At 52.8% G+C, this 18,536-nt stretch overlaps 1 protein-coding gene across 2 annotated transcripts; it reads right to left on the bottom strand.

Annotated features, from left to right (window-relative positions):
* Positions 1-1,743: 1,743 nt before the first annotated feature.
* Positions 1,744-18,535, bottom strand: PCID2 (PCI domain containing 2). Of its 2 annotated transcripts, none has more exons than XM_070471372.1 (14): positions 18,404-18,535; positions 16,046-16,135; positions 14,606-14,679; positions 13,574-13,639; positions 11,921-11,962; positions 10,760-10,814; positions 8,642-8,745; positions 8,038-8,113; positions 7,426-7,567; positions 6,041-6,141; positions 5,023-5,096; positions 4,758-4,883; positions 2,633-2,760; positions 1,744-2,140 (listed from the first exon to the last, which is right to left on the bottom strand). In XM_070471372.1, exons 1-14 carry the CDS (start codon positions 18,437-18,439, stop codon positions 1,857-1,859), a joined length of 1,398 nt encoding a protein of 465 aa, XP_070327473.1. In that variant the 5' UTR covers positions 18,440-18,535; the 3' UTR covers positions 1,744-1,856. The 2 variants fall into 2 exon arrangements, with proteins under 2 accessions (XP_070327473.1, XP_020752040.1); XM_020896381.2 differs by having other exon boundaries at positions 1,967-2,140; positions 2,637-2,760.
* Between the last annotated feature and the right edge of the window lies 1 nt (position 18,536).

Genomic DNA, 18,536 nt, shown 5'->3' with positions numbered 1-18,536 from the left:
AACTCCCAAAAGTGCGGTGGTATTATCTTCAAACTAAGGTCATTGGCTGCCCAAGATTTGAAATCTAGCAAAGGAGCACTGTGGTTTTACATGAATAATCCTGCAAAAATATCTGCAGTTTTGCTGCTGACATTAATTTGCCATACAAATCTGTATTTGCTGAAGCAGAAACGCTATCTGGAAATTAGGACGAACGGCGCAGGCAGACAGGACTCTCCCTGCAGTATTTATAGGCTGTACGTGCCTGGTGGCTCAGATAGTAAAGAATCTGCCTGCACTACAGACCTGGGTTTGACTCCTGGGTCGGGGAGATCCCCTGGAGAAGGGAATGGCTACCCACTCCAGTGTTCTTGCCTGGAGAATTTCATGGACAGAGGAGCCTGGCGGGCTACAGTCCATGGGATCACAAAGAGTTGGACATGACTGAGGAACTCACATTTTCACTTCCACTGAACGCAGACCACTGCTGAGAACACTGCAGGCCTGCAGGGCAGCTGAGGCACAGAATGAGAACTGCTCATCCATCACGTGTTAGCTTAATAAAATGGTTACAAGTCACCTGAGGTAAGCAAATCAAAACAATAAAACTCAAGAAAAGGGAATGTGATTAGATAGATGGCAGAGACTGTCTGCTTCTTTGGCATCGGTGTTCTCAAGGCCGGGCCGACCACTCTGCACGGGCTTCCAAACCAGTGGGAACGCAGCGGACTCGGGCCTGAGGTTCTATTTCTTTCATTGTTTTGCCAAGTACGACTTTGACCTTGTGTTATCGTTCGTTGTCACTCCTTGATTTTCAGTGTCACTACTTACTGGTCAAAATGACAGTACCTGAAAGTGTTGAAAACACCCAGCTTTCCACACTACGAGATCCAGGCACGTTCACAGAAGTCCAGGGTCCTCCTCCAAGGAGGACGCGGCTCTCACCCTAGCTGGAGGCCGTGCCCGACCCTGAGGAGCAGTGACGCTGTGAGGACAGCACCCCAGGAAACATGGAGAGGCTGTCCCACCCTGGCGTCTGCGCCTCCCCCAGGCCACACTCTCCTGCTCAGGGGACTGGTGGGGCTGGGGAGGCTGGTGACCAGACACCGACGGCAGGCTGCCCCCAGCACGCCCCATCCCCATGCCCAAGTCTGGACATGCCCGGGGTGGAGGCTATGCTCTGTGACTCAGGAGCCTGGCTGAGAGTGGATCCAGCGCCAACTGGTTCTTTGGGGTCCTCGCTCTCAGAACCCGGCTCCATCAGCCTGGAGAGGCCACCGAGCACCAGGTCAGGGCCTGGGGCGACACGCCTTCAGGGTGGGTTGCAGAGCCCAGAGAGCCCTCCAGACAAGCTGCATGGAGAAGCCGAGGACACGCTGCGGACTTCGGAGCAAACCGGGACGCTCAGCCTGGCTGCTGGAGGGGCAGACATGGGGGCACAGATGGGAGGCCTTGAGCAGGCCTCAGGAAGGGGGGTCCAAACCCCACGGCGGCCCCTCTCCACACAAAGGCCATAGCCCCCTCCAGACTCGGCACCTTTGCAAAGATGAGTCACTCTAGCCCATGAATTTTAAGTTTTTGCATAAACAGAGGAAATGTGTGTAATCTGAAAAAAAAAAATAGCTATAGTACCTGGAAAATTTAAATCAAATTCAGCTTGTAAAAAGAAACATTAAGTTAACCATTTTGATCACACAAAGTGTTCAAATTTAACATAAAATTAGATGTGTCCCGGATAATACAATAAAGAATATCCCATCTATATAAATTTAAACACCTTTTTGTTTTTATAGAAAGTTACAAAGACGCCTTCACAAACGGTCCTCTTGGGAAGTAAACAGCAGCTGCCTGGGAGACGGAGTGGCCTCTGGGGAGAGTCACCAGCAGCCTGGCCGGCGGAGGCGGCAGCATTGAGGCCCAAGTCCCAGGCCTCTGTGACGGGGACGTTCGTCGGCCGTGGTGCTGGAGATGACATTCCCGGGACGACACCTGAGAGGCTCCGCTGCAGAGCATGCGCTCCGGGCGGGAGGAGGGCCAGGATCAGCCTGCCCCTGTCGTTGGGCCGGGGTCATCAGCACACCGTGGAAAGTGGGGGGAAGGGGTTCTGCTTGCTGACAACCAGCTTCTGGTGCTGGTGTGAGATATAGCCTTTGATGTGACCCTAGGGGATGGGAGAGAGGGGGCTCATGACTCTGAAGTCAAGGCTGTCAGGGTGAGTGAGCTGGAGCCGGGGCACAGCGCCTCCCACCCCCAGGGCCCCAGCCATTGTGCGGTCAGCTCGCTGAGAGGAAAACGAGCGTGTGTACACACGCACACACACACAGAGCACCCCCACCCCCACCGCCCCAGCCACTGTGCAGTCAGCTCGCTGAGAGGAAAACAAGTGTGTGTATACACACACACACACAGTGCCCCCTACCCCCACCACCCCAGCTATTGTGCGGCCCGCGCGTGCGCGCACACACACACACACACACAGTGCGCCCCCCACCCCCACCGCCCCAGCTATCGAGTGGTCAGCTCGCTGAGAGGAAAAGGAGTGTGTACACACACACACACACACACACACACACACACACACACCAGCCCCACCACGCCCTCTGAGGACATGGACATGGCGGGTACCAGACCCCCCAGCCTGGACGGAGCCCACACACCATGTAGATGAGGTTGGCCAGGATGCACTGGACCTCGGCGATGTCCACATCCTCCACCTGCATGAACTTCAAGGCCACCAGGAATGCGTCCAGGGACAGTTGGTGGGTCTTGAGCAGCAAGTACCTGGAAGAGGCAGAGCTCAGGCTGTTGCTGACAGGAGGCAAGTGGGCAGGAGACCCTCGCTCGGGAGGAACACAGCACCTCCCACCAGCCAGGCTCCTCAGAAAACAAGAGCTTCCGGGGGGAACTGACTTTCCCATTTAAAGAGCCACCAGTACAAGTAAACTTGACCACTTCCTTGAATCTCAGATGCTTCCATTCTCACGTTTCAATGCCCCTCAAGTCGGGAAGCAGCTGACAGGGACTGTCAGGGATCTGACGACCTTCAGGCCTCTCTGACCTGGACGTGATCCTCACAGCGGGGTCTGACAGAGATCCTGCTGGGAGGCCTCAGACAAGAGCCCACTTCCGAGTTCCACAAAAAGAGCAACTTCCTGACACACAGGAGTGCCGGGAGGGTCAGCGGGTCACGAGTAAAGGAAACAGGCACCAGTGCCACGCTCTGACCACAGTGTAGGTGGGTGCTCAGGGCTGGGGTCAGAACTCCTGCCAGAGGCCACACTTCACACAGCCTGAGCTACTGCGCCTACTCCCTCAGCCGGGCGCTCCCTCGCCTGCGCACTCCCTCACCGGGCCCTCCTTCACCAGGACCTGCTAGCTCTCTCACCCGGGCCTGCGCACTCCCTCATCCTGGCCTGCGGTGCTCCATCACCTGGACGCTCCCTCACCTGGGTGTTCTCTCAGTCTGGCGCTCCCTCACCCGCCTGCGCGCTCCCTCACCAGGGCCTGCGTGCTCCCTCACCCGGGTGTTCTCTCAGTCTGGCACTCCCTCACCCAGGCCTGCGTGCTCCCTCACCCTGGCCTGCGCGCTCCCTCACCTGGGCCTGCGCACTCCCTCATCCTGGCCTGCGGTGCTCCCTCACCCGGACGCTCCCTCACCTGGGTGTTCTCTCAGTCTAGCGCTCCCTCACTCAGGCGCTCCCTCACCCAGGCCTGCGCGCTCCCTCACCCGGACGCTACCTCACCCGGGTGGGTGTTCTCTCAGTCTGGCGCTCCCTCACCCAGGCCTGCGCGCTCCCTCACCCGGACGCTCCCTCACCTGGGTGTTCTCTCAGTCTGGCGCTCCCTCACCCTGGCCTGTGCACTCCCTCACCCAGGCCTGCGCGCTCCCTCACCTGGGCCTGAGCACTCCCTCATCCTGGCCTGCGGTGCTCCCTCACCCGGACGCTCCCTCACCTGGGTGTTCTCTCAGTCTAGCGCTCCCTCACTCAGGCACTCCCTCACCCAGGCCTGCGTGCTCCCTCACCCGGACACTACCTCACCCGGGTGTTCTCTCAGTCTGGCGCTCCCTCACCCAGGCCTGCGCGCTCCCTCACCCGGGCCTGCGCACTCCCTCACCTGGACGCTCCCTCACCCGGGTGTTCTCTCAGTCTGGCGCTCCCTCACCCGCCTGCGCGCTCCCTCACCCGGATGCTCCCTCACCTGGGTGTTCTCTCAGTCTGGCGCTCCCTCACCCAGGCCTGCGCGCTCCCTCACCCGGGCCTGCGGTGCTCCCTCACGCGGACGCTCCCTCACCTGGGTGTTCTCTCAGTCTGGCGCTCCCTCACCCGGGCCTGCGGTGCTCCCTCACGCGGATGCTCCCTCACCTGGGTATTCTCTCAGTCTGGCGCTCCCTCACCCAGGCCTGCGCGCTCCCTCACCTGGGTGTTCTCTCAATCTAGCACTCCCTCACCCTGGCCTGTGCACTCCCTCACCCAGGCCTGCGCGCTCCCTCACCCAGGCCTGCGCGCTCCCTCACCTGGGCCTGCGCACTCCCTCATCCTGGCCTGCGGTGCTCCCTCACCCGGACGCTCCCTCACCTGGGTGTTCTCTCAGTCTAGCGCTCCCTCACTCAGGCGCTCCCTCACCCAGGCCTGCGCGCTCCCTCACTCGAGTGCGCCCTCCTGGGCCCTGTGCCCTCCCTCAGCTGTGCACTCCCTCGCCTGGACAGCACCAGCACCAAGGTCTGGGGCTGCAGATCAACTTCATCCCATAGAATCAGGAAGGAAGGCTGTGCTCACACTTTCTTGAAGAGATTCCTGTAGGTGATGATCTTCAGCTTCTCGAGGATGAGGAAGATGCCGCAGCGGATGAAGAAGGTCTCATGCGCGGCCAAGGCCTCGTTCAGGAGGAGGAGGTTGCCTTCGCTGGGCCACAGAGACATGCAGACGCAGGCAGGACGCCACCCAGGACAGGAGACAGGACCCCATTAGTTCCCTGGAAACACGGGGACCTCTGCACAGACTTTATACCCTAAGAGGCCCCCGAGGGAAGAGAAGCAGCTACCTCACGGCTCGGGTCACCTCCGCAAACTGCATGAGATGGTACTTCCTCAGAAGCTCGACAGTTGGCATGTGGCCCTGAGACAGAGTAATTTTCCAGAATAAGAACCTTCTCATTTTTAACAGAACTGTCTTTGATAAAACCCTTAGCAAGTTTTTAAAACTTTTAACCTGTGTTTCTCAGACTTTCTTCCTAAGTAAACTGAACAAAAAACGCGTCCTAGCCAAGTGGGAAAAAAACAAATGCTGGTTCGGAAATCAGAAAACCTGGCACCAACACAGCTCTGCCACAGTGACGTGTGACCCTGACCTCAACCTTCTTGCTAGCGATCACAGGAGCGGGTGGTACCTGAAGGAACACCAGGCTACAACTGAGGGATTCAGACCCAGCTCCCAGAACGAGCTGAAAACCCAAGACTGGCTGTTCCACAAAGTCGGGTGAGCTGCGGGGAGGGGTGTGGCACTCTCCTCCCCACCACAAACCGTCCAGAGCTGGGTGAGTTTTAACTGTGTCTGTGTGCTGCTTTGACAATTTTTAAGAAACTTCAATGGGAGGAAAGGAAGCCCTATCACTGTGAGAATGTTTTAGTCAATTAACTTTCTAGTTACTTTTTTTTTTTTTTACAAATACCAAAAACAACTTTCAGTGACCAAGTTAGACAACCAGACAGGCTGAAATGATCTTTTTCTCTCTTGGTTAATCCAGCTCTATTATTCTAGATTTTCAGGAGTAACAAACATAACATGCACTATTTTACCTGTCTTACATATGTTAAACCTTTGAGTGAGGTAATTTTAGGAAAAAGGAAACAAAAACAGACAAGCCTTTCTAGAAGGATCTGGAAGTGTCAGTCACGAGAAGAGTGGTTTGGGTCACACCCAAGGCCTGTTCCTACTCTATTCTGAGAGTGCACTCACATGTGGCTCAGACGAGACCCACCACACACCATGGGCTATGCTGTGAAATGACTATGCATTCCTTGTGGGGGACAGGCCCCCAGAGAGCTGGAGAGACCACTCACCAGGAGCATCTTCACAGGAAGCAGGTAAATGAGGACCATTCTTTTGTTCTTTTGGCTGGAACGATGGCAGTGCTCAAAAGCAAAGGACAGGTACTCCTCAGCTGCAGAGTCGACCACAGACACGGTCAGCACAGTCCCTGCCCTGTGCCTGGAGCCACACCCACCCTTACACGAAGGCCCAAAGGCTTCAGAGGCGACAATGTCTACCATCAACATTAATAGATTGTTTTCCACAGGGTCAGCTATTTTTCAAAAATATCCAGAAGAGCACTCAGTGAAGATTCAGAGAAGCAAAGCAATGCCTTCCGAGACGTCAACTGAGTATACAGCTGACCTGAACGGGGCAGGTCTGCTCTGCACGGGTGCCCTGCACGTGCATGTTTTCAATCGTAAATGCTACGATATTGCTCCGTCTGTGGCTGCTGATCACGAATGCAGAGTAACCAAGGACACAGGGCCGACCATGAGTCAATTGTGGATTAGCCCTCTCGCTGTTCAGCTATTCCAACGCTTCATATTTTAGGGGAAAGAAAAAGGACCAAGGAAAATCCTCTTTCTAAAGTTGTATGTACTGAAAGCAAGCTCCAGGAGTTGATGATGGACAGGGAAGGCTGGTGTGCTGCAGTTCATGGGGTTGCAAAGAATCGGACATGACTGAGTGACCGCACTGATGTATTGAAAACTCTGTGAAAGGAAATGAAAAGTCGGTCTATACAACCCCATGGAATAAAAAAAGAGCTCTCATTATGAAGAGCTGTTCTTTCTGTCACCCAGAGCCTCTGTGGCTGTTGACAGGTGGAGTGAGAAGGCTCTTACGTCTCACATGGCACCTGAAGTCACGTGGCTTTGCGTGTGAGTAACTGTCAAGGAAGTGAGTTTAAAAAGTCTCATTTGAGAATAAGAGAAGAATCATAAAGGACCACCATACACAGGCCACTCCAAACTGTCAGAAAGAAAAAACAGCCTCCCAATCGCGAGAAAGCGAAGGACACAAACCACATAACATGGTTTCGTGAAAGGGCAGCTTGGATGTGGCCCTGACCCGCTGCCCCCAGCCACAGGCACGTGCCCCGAGGCTGGAGCCAAGCCACGAGCTGCCCAACCTCCACGTCCTGTGCCGAAAGGACCCACTGAGGCCACAGGGAAGCACTGAGCACGGCCCACACGTGGGAGAGAGGTGCGTGGTGTCCTCTCCCAGCAAAGGACACAGTGGTGACTACTCAGAGACCTGGTGCCGAGCAAGAAACGCAAAAGGGATTTTCCTTTATGGAACCGACTTGGTGTCAGAGCAATGCTGCTCGGATGCAGTGGACACCACGTCCGCCTCCACATCAGAAGGCATGAAGGTGCTCTGGACCCCCGGTTGCTTGGCAGCAGCGACGCACCTTGCTTGAAGTCGCTGTCGAACATGGCCTTGCGCCCCACATAGTACCTATAGGTCACCCTCTGGGCCGTGCTGTAGTCGTCCTTCAGGTTTGAGCTGTCGATGGCTCTGATGAGCGGTTTACACAGATGGAGCTTGTTGATCTAGAACAAATAAGAATCCGCTCCAGACGGTCTTCCAGATAAACAGGCAGGACAGCCACCAATCCCTGGTCACTAAGGACACGTCTCCTGAGGTGGGTTCACATGAGCAGAACTGAGGGCTCACTAAGGACACAGCACACCGCTGCGCTGTCCAAACCAGGCCACAGGGGAACGCCCAACTGCAGAGGGGCTGACCAGACATGCTCCCCAGCTGACCACACCATCGTCACACCTGGACCTGTGTGAGGTGCCAGGACTTGGTTCTCTGACGCCTCAGAGGGTGGAGGTGAACACAGACAGTGAGTGCCGAGCACACTACAGTCCGCGCACCCAGAGGCCCTCAACCAACACCAGCCCCCAGGACCGTGTGTGGCTGGTGGCGACTGACTCTCAAGCCAGGCCTGCCAGGCCGGCTGACAAGGGAGAGACATGCTCTCCGGGAAGACAGGCAGAATTCAAGCAGAGTTTACCTTAAAATAAATCTTGAATAACTGATTCACCAGAAACAGCATTCCCCACTTCTTGGAATCCTCTATACCAGCACGACTGCAGGGAAAATGTTTTAAAGGTTACATAGGAAACAAAAATTTTATGTACAAATCACAAAGCAAACTTCCAAAACAAATTCGCATCCTGAGATAAAACCCCACAGTTCAAGTCAAATTCATGAAAGAATGTAACACTACAAAAGCAGGTGTTTCCTCTGACAGGTAAACCTGGAGAGATGGCCCCAGGAGTTCTGACACTGGCTGAGCATCTGGGGGGCAGCAGATGAAAACTGCTCCGTCTGCAGCAATGTTGTGTAAGAGCGGATTGTTATCAAGCATTTGTGACACGTGGTGAAAGTATTTTCTCTTGGCATTACAACATCATGAACCACTGAGACACAACACGAATTTTAGAAAGCATGAGACCCAGCGTGCTGGCCAAGTGGGCCCAGAGGCGCCGTGCCCGATCTGTGCTGAGCACGAAAGAGGAGTCTCTTCTCTTATCCCTTACCAAGCAACAGATTATTCAAAGCAGAAATGACCATGGCTGTGCGGCTACGGCCACGGCCGCCCGCCCCGGACTCACGTGTCGCTGGCGCAGACGCGGAAGCACCCCATCAGCAGCTCGGCCGCCTTCTCCAGCATGTCCCCCACCTTGCTCTTCCCCTTCTTCACCAGCTGCTGGTCTGCCTGACAAGAAGTAAAAGGTTCACTTTTCATCTCCTCTTGATTCTTCAATTAGAAAGAAAATCACCACAGCCAGAAGCAAGAACGGACAACTTAGGGGTGGCGCCCAGGCTCTGAAGAGACCCTCGAGGCTGTGCTGCGGCATTCCTCAAAACTGCAGCGTCTACCACTTGTTCTAACTTTCTACATGCCACATGGCTCCTCAACCGACTCAGACCAGTGCGCTGGTCCCCGAGTTTTTAAGACTGCGTCGCCCAAGCCGTGTGCTGCTAAGGGGCCTTTTCTTACTTGGCACAAACCCCCTGACCTGTGTCACAGACGACATGGAGGGGACGGCACAGAGAAGGCAGCAGGAGGCAGTGTGGGCACCCTCCCACGTCCTCAACACGCAGGCCCGCGTCCCCCCTCTACCGACCAGCACAGCGAGCTTCACTTCAGAGTCGGTGACAATGCAGTGAACCTGTCAGTGAGTCTTGGTCCTTGAATACACACGTAGTTTTAGTGTTCCCTGTGATGAAGCAGGAAGCACACACACAGCAAGTCTGTTTTTTAAGGTAAAGCACCAGGGCCACTGCTGGGGTTGCAAGCTGGACGGGGAACAGACAGCTGCAGAGCCTGGCCGGCCAGTGTGGACCGCCGGCCAGCATGAGTCTCCAGAAAGTGAAGGACACAGGCCTGTCCCACCAGGAAACACTGACAGTACTTGCCAATGACAACATTCGCACTTTCAAGAAAAACTTAGAATTTTGGAAAACTTGTACTGACCACCAAGAGCCTGGCAGCTTTTCATTACTTCAAGATGTCTCTGAGGAGGTCACTGGATATACTAACAAAGGTAGAGTTTTCCTGGATTTCATTTTTTACATAATGAAATACGTCAACATTTGGAATGTCTGAGCAGCTCAGTGATTGAAATGTTTCCAGATCATCAAAATTTTGTTGGACGTCACAAAATCCTGTAGGGCTGGAAGATCCATCCACACCGCTGGGGTTGGAGGTCACACTGCCAGCCTCAGAGGCCACACTTTGACCAACAGTAAAAACCATTCCTGGGGCCTGAAAAGGTGCCGGTCAGACAAGGACGTCAGCAATCACTTGGAAAGGCTATCAGAACAGGCCTCCCACTTCCACCCATGTCTGTGTGAAGCCAGACTGCTGCACACACTCAACCAAAATGATGCCCAGCAGAGTGACCGCAGCAGCAGATGTGAGAACCCGAGTGTCTCCCTTCTATTTAGGAAGTCAGTGATGTTACCATGTAAAAGGTTTATTACTTTAGGTGTGTAAGTACACTAAGGATGGATGTAAACTACACAGGCAGAAGCTCTGGCAGCAGCTTTGGGCGCCCTTGACAGTTTCTGTTTAAGTTATTTTGGTTCCGCGGCTTCCATTCGAGGCTGTTTGACATCTTCCATTTCTTTGTGGAGATGTCTGTTTCAGCCCTTGCCCTTGCTCCAGGGGTTTTACCACAAGTGGCAGGTGTGGAATCCCATCCGGGACGTGGCCCACTGTGCCCGGATCCAGGACGCCCAGGAGACAAGAAGGACAGGCAGGGAGCTCACTGTCCTGCGCTTCCCACCTCTCAGAGCCTCGCCGGCCTTGAAGTCCCCAGCAGCGGGGAGAGGAGACACGTGACTGCGTCCACCTGTCCACAACCGGATGTTAGAGACGGCTTTTGACCCAGTAAAGGGATGTGCGGACCAAAGAGTTAGGAACTGCTGCTCCCTGACCAGCTGATGCTGCCAGGAAAATGGACGCATCAAGTCCAGTCCTTTGCCTCTGCACAGCAGAGAGGCCCCTTGCTCCGCCGAGTCCAGCAAGGTGGCACCGGGCGCGTCTTCACGGCAGACGTGGGCAGCCCCTCAGCAGCGAGCAGAGCCGCCCCACTTTGTTGTTTTCTGCACCAGGGGTGTCCCGACCCCACGCACCCCCCCAAAACTTGTGGGAGGAGTGACATGAAATTAAGCAACAGGTACAGTGAGTTTGGGTTTAAAACAGTGACAGAAACCAAACTTACATTGTTGGCAAATATTCGAAGGTCCAGGGCCACTGCATACATGACAGGCAGTGCCCTATGGGGCAAAAAGAAGTGTGTGTGAGGCTCTGAGGTCAGAGGCTCCCTCACCAGCGCTGGGGACACCCAGGGCCCCCAACCGGACGGGAGGGCCCCACCCCCATGACCCCGTGGTCCTCCCCTCACCTTCCTTCCAGGAGCTGCAGCCCCTCCTGGTCTGTGCATCTGGCCAGAAGAGCTCTGCACCCGCTGACCCAGCCTCCCCAGAGGCTAGGGCCTCAGCCCTGACTGCCCCCACCCCACGCTTGGCCAGGAATTCTCCTTCCCCTCAGCCCCCCCACCACCTAAACAGCTCCATGAAAACAAGACATGTGGTTCAGAATGATCTCCTAACAGGCCCCAAGGTATGGAGCAGACAGATGTCGTCAAAAGATTTCTAAAATCTAGCCGGCAGTGTCAGTTTCACATGTAAGACAGATCTTCAGTCAAACCTTTTTTTTTTTTTTTGGTAAAAGGTATCTGTAAGTCTTCAGTTACTTTAGTATAAACAATTTCAGTATTTACCAAGACTTTTAATAAATCCTAAGACAGTTTAAGATAACCCAAATATTCTGTATCTGTCATCCCAAATGAACTGTAGTTGATCTACATCTTTTATCCAAGTTTAAAACCAAAAAGTGAAAGTTGCTCAGTCATGTCCGACTCTTTGCAACTCCAAGGACTTCTCCAGGCCAGAATGCTGGAGTGGGTGGCCGTTCCCTCCTCTCAGGGATCTTCCCAACCCAGGATTCAAACCCAGGTCTCCTGCATTGCAGGCGGATTCTTTACCAGCTGAGCCACCAGGGAAGCCCAAGTAACATCAAAATTGACAAAGGAAAAAAAGTTGTATTTAATGAATACCTGGGAGCATGGAATGGCTGAAATAATACTTCATATTTACAGAAAAACACTGGACATGATCTGGCTCACCTGCCGTTTAAGTTTTCACTGACTATTAAGATTCCAGCATCTGCGTTGATATCATCCTATGTCAACACACAGTATCAAATACCAACACAGAAAACACAGTACATATTTATTTAGAGTAAATCTTTTAAAAACCTCTGCTTTTGATAAAGAGAAAAAGCCATTTGCTCATTTCCAGCTCTTTCTGTTTGTACTTACCAGTTTTCTTCTTTGTGGGCCTGAAACGCTCGTAGGAATGATGTACTATGTTAAGGAAGGCCCTACATAAGAAGTTCAGGTGATGCTACAAGTGACAGGATGACGAACAACACGTTCTGAACTGTAAGGGCTCCAGCTGACCACGCAGAAGGTCATGCGCCACAGCAGCAGGTTTTAGAAGGAAAGAAACACATAAGCCCACATTACAGACACCTGAGTGTCATTCGGGATAAGTAAATACATTGATTTCACACATCTTTTCCCCAAAGTAAGAAAAACACTATTGTTTGAAGATCTTTTAAATCGGCAATTTCACACATTTTGTTTGGTTTCTCTGAGTCCCGATCATAAGTTACATATAATGTGCTTAGAATCTCTAGTATAAAGTCTATTTCGTTGATTACAAAAGTCTTTAATTCAAACAAGATTCAGTTGGTCAGTAACCAATTCTCTTCTGTGCATACTAAACAAGATGACTGAAAAGTAAGCAACTGGAGGAAGTTCCCAGGCGGTCCAGTGGTTAGGACTTGGTACCTTCACTGCTGGGACCTGGGTTCCATCCCTGGTCAGGAAACTAAGATCCCACAAACCATGCAGTGAGGTTAAAAAAAAAAAAATCCACTAAAGTCCGGAGATGCACATAAGCCTGAGAACACCCACTGGCCACAGCCGCAGCCAGGAGACAGCCCTGCAGTGATGAGAGCCGGGGCCAGCCTGACCGAGGCCTCCACTCCTCTCCCTGAGAACACCCACTGGCCACAGCCACAGCCAGGAGACAGCCCTGCAGCGATGAGAGCCGGGGCCAGCCTGACCGAGGCCTCCACTCCTCTCCCTGGGAACACCCACTGGCCACAGCCGCAGCCAGGAGACATCCCTGCAGCGATGAGAGCCGGGGCCAGCCTGACCGAGGCCTCCACTCCTCTCCCTGAGAACACCCACTGGCCACAGCCGCAGCCAGGAGACAGCCCTGCAGCGATGAGAGCCGGGGCCAGCCTGACCGAGGCCTCCACTCCTCTCCCTGGGAACACCCACTGGCCACAGCCGCAGCCGGGAGACATCCCTGCAGCGATGAGAGCCGGGGCCAGCCTGACCAAGGCCTCCACTCCTCTCCCTGAGAACACCCACTGGCCACAGCCGCAGCCAGGAGACAGCCCTGCAGTGATGAGAGCCGGGGCCAGCCTGACCGAGGCCTCCACTCCTCTCCCTGGGAACACCCACTGGCCACAGCCGCAGCCAGGAGACACCCCTGCAGTGATGAGAGCCGGGGCCAGCCTGACCGAGGCCTCCACTCCTCTCCCTGGGAACACCCACTGGACCTGGGAGCTCTTCCATTCCCACAAGAGGACTGACCCATCCCTTAACTACACGCAACTGCTTCAGAGGCAACAAAATACTATTCTTCACAACAGGAGTAAATGAAATTCTTAATCATAACCAATGCTCTTCCCTACTGCGTGACTGAACACCAGTATGAAAGCTCAAACCAAGTTTAAGTACCTGAGTGGAGCAGCAATGAATTTCTCTTCCAAAAGGTTTTAATTCTCCCTAATTAAAGGTATGACTCAAACTGGCCTGATGTTTCGAGATCTCAACCCCCAGGTAACCCGCTGCGTCTGTCACACACTGAACAGGCACGCACACGACAAAAGATATTGGACGATGACGGTCTGGCACTTGTAGGCCTCGATGAAGTCGTGGTTCCCCACCGCATACGTGCACCTGCAGAGCGAGCAGAGGGGACTGAGGACGAGGGGCAGAGTGCTGAGGACCAGGCGCAAGCCACGTGGCTGCACGGCTCACGGCCGTCACAAACACCCCGCTCTCTGCCGGCCCAGAGCCAAGCCGGAGCTCCTGCTAGCAGGAGACCACTGGGTGTGAAAGGAAGTCTTTCAAGTCCAGAAGGAGAAGCTGCGCTGCAGAGGTTCCGCTATTAACATGCCAGTGGCCCTTCCAGGGCATCAGTGGGCGAGGACGCTGCACCCAGATGCCTGCTGGTAGCGTCAGCATCAGTCAGTCCCTCCCCAAGCCCGAGCCTCATCGCACACGGCACAGATCTAGGAAGATGCTTCAGGAACACAGTGGCACTCCAACTCTTCCAGAGATCTCAGCGGGGCCAGGTCTACTCCGCCACTGCAGTCCTCTGCCAGAGACACTGGCGGAGCGTGTCAGGAGGACAGTCCAGACCACACGCTTTAGGACCCATAGCTTGGCCTGAATCGAGGCTTCAGAGGTGAAAATAGCAGACAGGACATGTAAATAAAAAGCAAAATTTCATTTGCTCCTCTCTGACCCAGTTTCTTTTCCAGTTCAAGGCAAAGAGGTTAAAAACTGGGTGTTTCCATGAAAAACGCCAGTGGGCTCAACACCCTTCTGAGTAAAGACCACCACACAGCCAGGGGAAGGAGCATCAAACGCTTCCTCGAGATTACAGAGGGGACACAGACACACAATCACCACTTCATTAACTTTTAAAACACATGTGGGCCCTGAGATGGAAAAGTTTATTAAATTTTAAAGTATTTTAAACTTCACAAGATTTTCACAGGTTTTACCAAAGTGCAATTACAAACATACTTTTCTACTTTTTCAAAGGAAATTTTTCAACACTTCAAGATGGTGTAAAAACCCCTAATCAAGACAGCAACCTCCAGACTTGCTTGTTTTCCTACCTCAACCATGGCTTACCTTAAGTGAGCTGCAAACATTTCGTCATAAGGGGGCTCTAAGACTTGTTGACACTTCTCTTCTGGAGAGGCCATCTGCATGCCAATAAGAAAAATGGTAAAAAGAAAATTAACTGGGACAGAAAGAATGCAATGCAAAGGAAGAGATTCAGACAAACCTTTGTTTCAAGAGAATTTACACTTTACAGTTGACAGAAGCTCTTCACACTTTAGCAATTCAAAAAAAGGTTCATTACCTCCATACGTCTATCAACCCCAACCTGCACACAGGAGATGAATGTGGTCTGCTTTGTCTACCACAGGTCAGGAAGCACTCTAGGCGTGCTCACAGATGTCTTTGTGTGTTTATTAAGCAGCTACCACGTGCCTAAAAAACGTAGGTAGCTCATGTGAGGTCAAAGGAGCTTGAGACGATGCCTGGGGGGAGGGGAGATGGGGGGGTCCTCACCTCCTGCTGACAGACTGCCCACTCAGGAGTCCTGGGGGATGGCAGACACTCACCTGTCACCTGCCCTCTCCTCTCAGTGGCCAGATTTTAGATAATGTGTAACAGGACGGCTTACACAACAAGAAAGGGACTGGGGAACTCTACTCTGGCACCATAACTATACTTGCATATTCATGTCAATAAAAGTGAGAGGGGAGATGATAATACGGGAAAGGTCACCGCTCCACAGTCTCTGACGAAATGACTGGGTGGACGAAGGCCGCCAGTAAAGGGAGCTGCAGATGGAAGGTTACGCGGAGTTTTGTAACGAAGGGATCAGCCTCAGGTCACATATGGGGCTACCTGCCAGCAAGCAATCTGAGACCCACCAAGACTCTAGGCACTTTCTTTCAAAAGAAAAATTTAGCTCCCGATAGAACACACTCCGATACGTAATGCCAATTGACAAGGAAGTGGGCACTACTTCAACAAGGTTTCAACAGTGCTTTACACAGAAGCTTCTACCTGGATACCATCTATCATCGAATCAAGGATGCTTACATTTGAGAGCAGGGCCTGGCAGACATTCGCATAAAGAGCCAGCCAGGAAATGCTGCAGGCTCTGCGGGCCCAGGTCTGCCTCTGTGGCCACAGGCACAAAACCTCACTGGCAGCAACACCACCCAGCTGTGGGCTTCAGGGACAGACAGGCCTGCCAGAGCCCGAGCCCACCACCTGTCCGCTGATCACCTCGCCACCCTGCTTGCTTCTCTGAGCCCGGGAGGGTCCTGCTGCAACTACGGCAGGAAAACAAGCACGGACCTCAGCACGGGTTCTGAAGCACGGTGCTCAATTAATGTTCAAGAAATGAACTGAAATTAGATAAACTGTGAAGGAACTTGGCGATTTTCAAACAAGAATGGCAACAGTATTCTTCCAGCTCACACCCTAAACTTAGGAAGGTGGTGACCCAGTGACCCTCTAAGACATCTGTGTGCGTGGCCCCCCACCTACCTGAAGCCGCGGGTTGGCAACATGAGGATGCTTGAAAGACACCAGCTCTGCAAGGGATGCCCCATCTCTGGTGTCAATTGCTTCATAGACCTGAAGCATTTGGAAAGAGAAGAGCTGTTAAGTGGAAAGTGAAACACTTAACCCCAACAGAACCTAGACAACACACTGCACCACTTTCCCCTGCTTTCAAAGGAGTGGAGGCATAATCAGTACCCTCCATAGTGAGCAAATAATCACTGCATTTCAAAATGAGATCTGGAGGCAAATAGGTGACTTACCATTAAAAACAATGAAAAAGCGGAATCAGCCAGTGGTTTATTATTTGCTTAGTAAAGAGGGTTAATTAGGCCAGTTTACTCAGTCATACTAATAAACATTTGAAAATCCACTTATTCAGCTAATGAAAAAGAAAAACAAGCTTGAAAATCACATATGTTCAAAATGGAAAGGCACTGCATGTGTTCTGCCAGCATCCAAGAAACTAACAAGAGACCTTACGAGCTTATGAAGGTGAAATCAAACTCCAGACCCAAAAGCCAATGGAAGTTATCAGAGACCAAGGGAAATGCAAGACATACAACTTGTCCACAGGTGGCCCTGGCCAAGGAGGCTGCAAAGGTGTGAATTAAGTCCAAGCTGACAAGGTCACTGAAATTCAAGATACAATAAACTTTGGAAGCAAAGGAATAGGCAGGTTCTGACTCAGAAAGGAAATGGGTGAAACCTGGGCTAACAGAGATAATGAGCCTGGTATCAGAGCATGGTCTCTGGGGCCAGGATTCCTGGTCTGAATGTATCACCTACTTGCCCAGTGACCCTAGAGAGTCACTTAACCTGCTCTGTGAAATAGGGTTTGTAATGGTTCAACCTTCCAGGAAAACGGTGATGGTGGCAAGCTACCTCCCCCAACTATGCAGTTAGGTGTGGGCAAGAAAATTGTGAGTAATATAAAAATGTACAGAAAACACAATGTTTATATCCAAAAGATAAGATATAAAAAAGCATAAACTTCTAGAGATTCTGTATCCACATTGGTTTTCAAATGCCTGTGTTCTTGTTCAACTTTATATAAAAACTGGTATTGAAAAACGTTAACTCTGCAAAGATAAGGCCAAGGTAGACATATCCTTAAAGAAAAAGTCTTAGGCCTCAACCAGAAGACTGCAAACGAATGTATTACATGTGCAAGCTATAAGTTAAAACAAAGGCATGCATTTGTATTTTCATGATTCTTGTTTTAACCAGTTTTCTCAATGAACCATTAACCATTAAGCTAATAGTTCTAATCTTGTTATTACTATATTCAACTGCCAACTAGGTATCTTTGCCTGGTTGTCAACCGACACCTCCAACACAACAGGTCCAGAGTAATTTATTTTCCTTAAAATCGGTTCTGCTTATCTGCTGTCAAGCTAGAAACCTGGGAATGATTCTTGATTCCTCCCGGTGCCCCAACCACACACCTTTACTCACTAAGTCCTGGCAGTCTTCAGATATTTTTTAAAGTCCACCCCCACCCCCCTTTCCTTAATCCTATTACCAGGGTTCTAGCTCTGCCAATTAGCATAGCTCAGAGGAAAGACTGTGTTAGTCGTTCAGCCGTGTCCTAGTCTTGGCGACCCCATGGACTGTAGCCTGCTAGACCCCTCTGTCCATGGGATTCTCCAAGCAAGAATACTGGAGTGGGCTGTCATTCCCTTCTCCAGGGGATCTTCCCGACCCAGGGATCAAACCTGGCTCTCCTGCATTGCAGGTGGATTCTTTACTGTGAGCCACCAGGGAAGCCCTCAGTGTTTATGCTGTGCTGTGTTTAGTCGCTCAGTCGTGTCTGAGTCTTTGGGACTCAGCAGCCCACCAGGCTCCTCTGTCCATGGGATTCTCCAGGTCAGAATACTGGAGTGGGTTGCCATGCCCTCCTCCAGGGGACCCTCCCCATCCAGGGAGCGAAACTGGGTCTCCTGTATCGCAGGCGGATTCTTTACTGTCTGAGCTATCAGAGACGCCCTGTTTCCAGCAAAGACTGTAGGCTTTGAATCCGTCGATGCCTGTGTTCGCGCTGTGCTCCTGCGTTTACAGGCTGTGTGGACACAGCCCTGAGAGATACAATTACAGAAAGACGCAAGCCCGCCGGGCGCGGCCCGCTCGCAGGCGGATCCCGGCTCTCTCCGTCCCCGGCTCCCACCGCGGACGTGGCCGGTCCCCAGGACACACACCGGGTCTGCCTGCCGTCCGGCGGCCGACGGCGCGGACGCAGCCGGCGAAAAGACACCCCCCCCCACCCCCAGGCTCCCGCTGCAGCGCACGGGAAAAGGCAGCGGGCGGGCAGTCGGCAGGCGGTCCGCAGACCGGGAACCTTACCTGCTGCAGGTACTGGTTGATGGTGATGTGCGCCATGGTCGCGCCCGCCGCCGCCGCGCGTCACTTCCGGGCCGCGGTCCGGCCCCGACCCCGCGCCCCCGGCCCCGCCTTCCGCGCGCGTTGGTTCCGGAGG

Source organism: Odocoileus virginianus, chromosome 8 (assembly GCF_023699985.2).
Source record: "Odocoileus virginianus isolate 20LAN1187 ecotype Illinois chromosome 8, Ovbor_1.2, whole genome shotgun sequence".
In the NCBI taxonomy this organism is placed as follows: domain Eukaryota; kingdom Metazoa; phylum Chordata; class Mammalia; order Artiodactyla; family Cervidae; genus Odocoileus; species Odocoileus virginianus.
This window is presented reverse-complemented; position numbering and strand designations above follow the sequence as displayed.

Bases quoted from the DNA above. Each gene is read 5' to 3' on its own strand.
- PCID2 (XM_070471372.1), bottom strand. From the start codon at position 18,439: ATGGCGCACATCACCATCAACCAGTACCTGCAGCAG. The intron at 8,746-10,759 runs GTAAGTTTGGTT...ACTTCTTGTCAG, and splicing joins TTCGAATATTTGCCAACAAT to GCAGACCAGCAGCTGGTGAA. The intron at 6,142-7,425 runs GTGCGTCGCTGC...TCGACTCTGCAG, and splicing joins CGACAGCGACTTCAAGCAAG to CTGAGGAGTACCTGTCCTTT.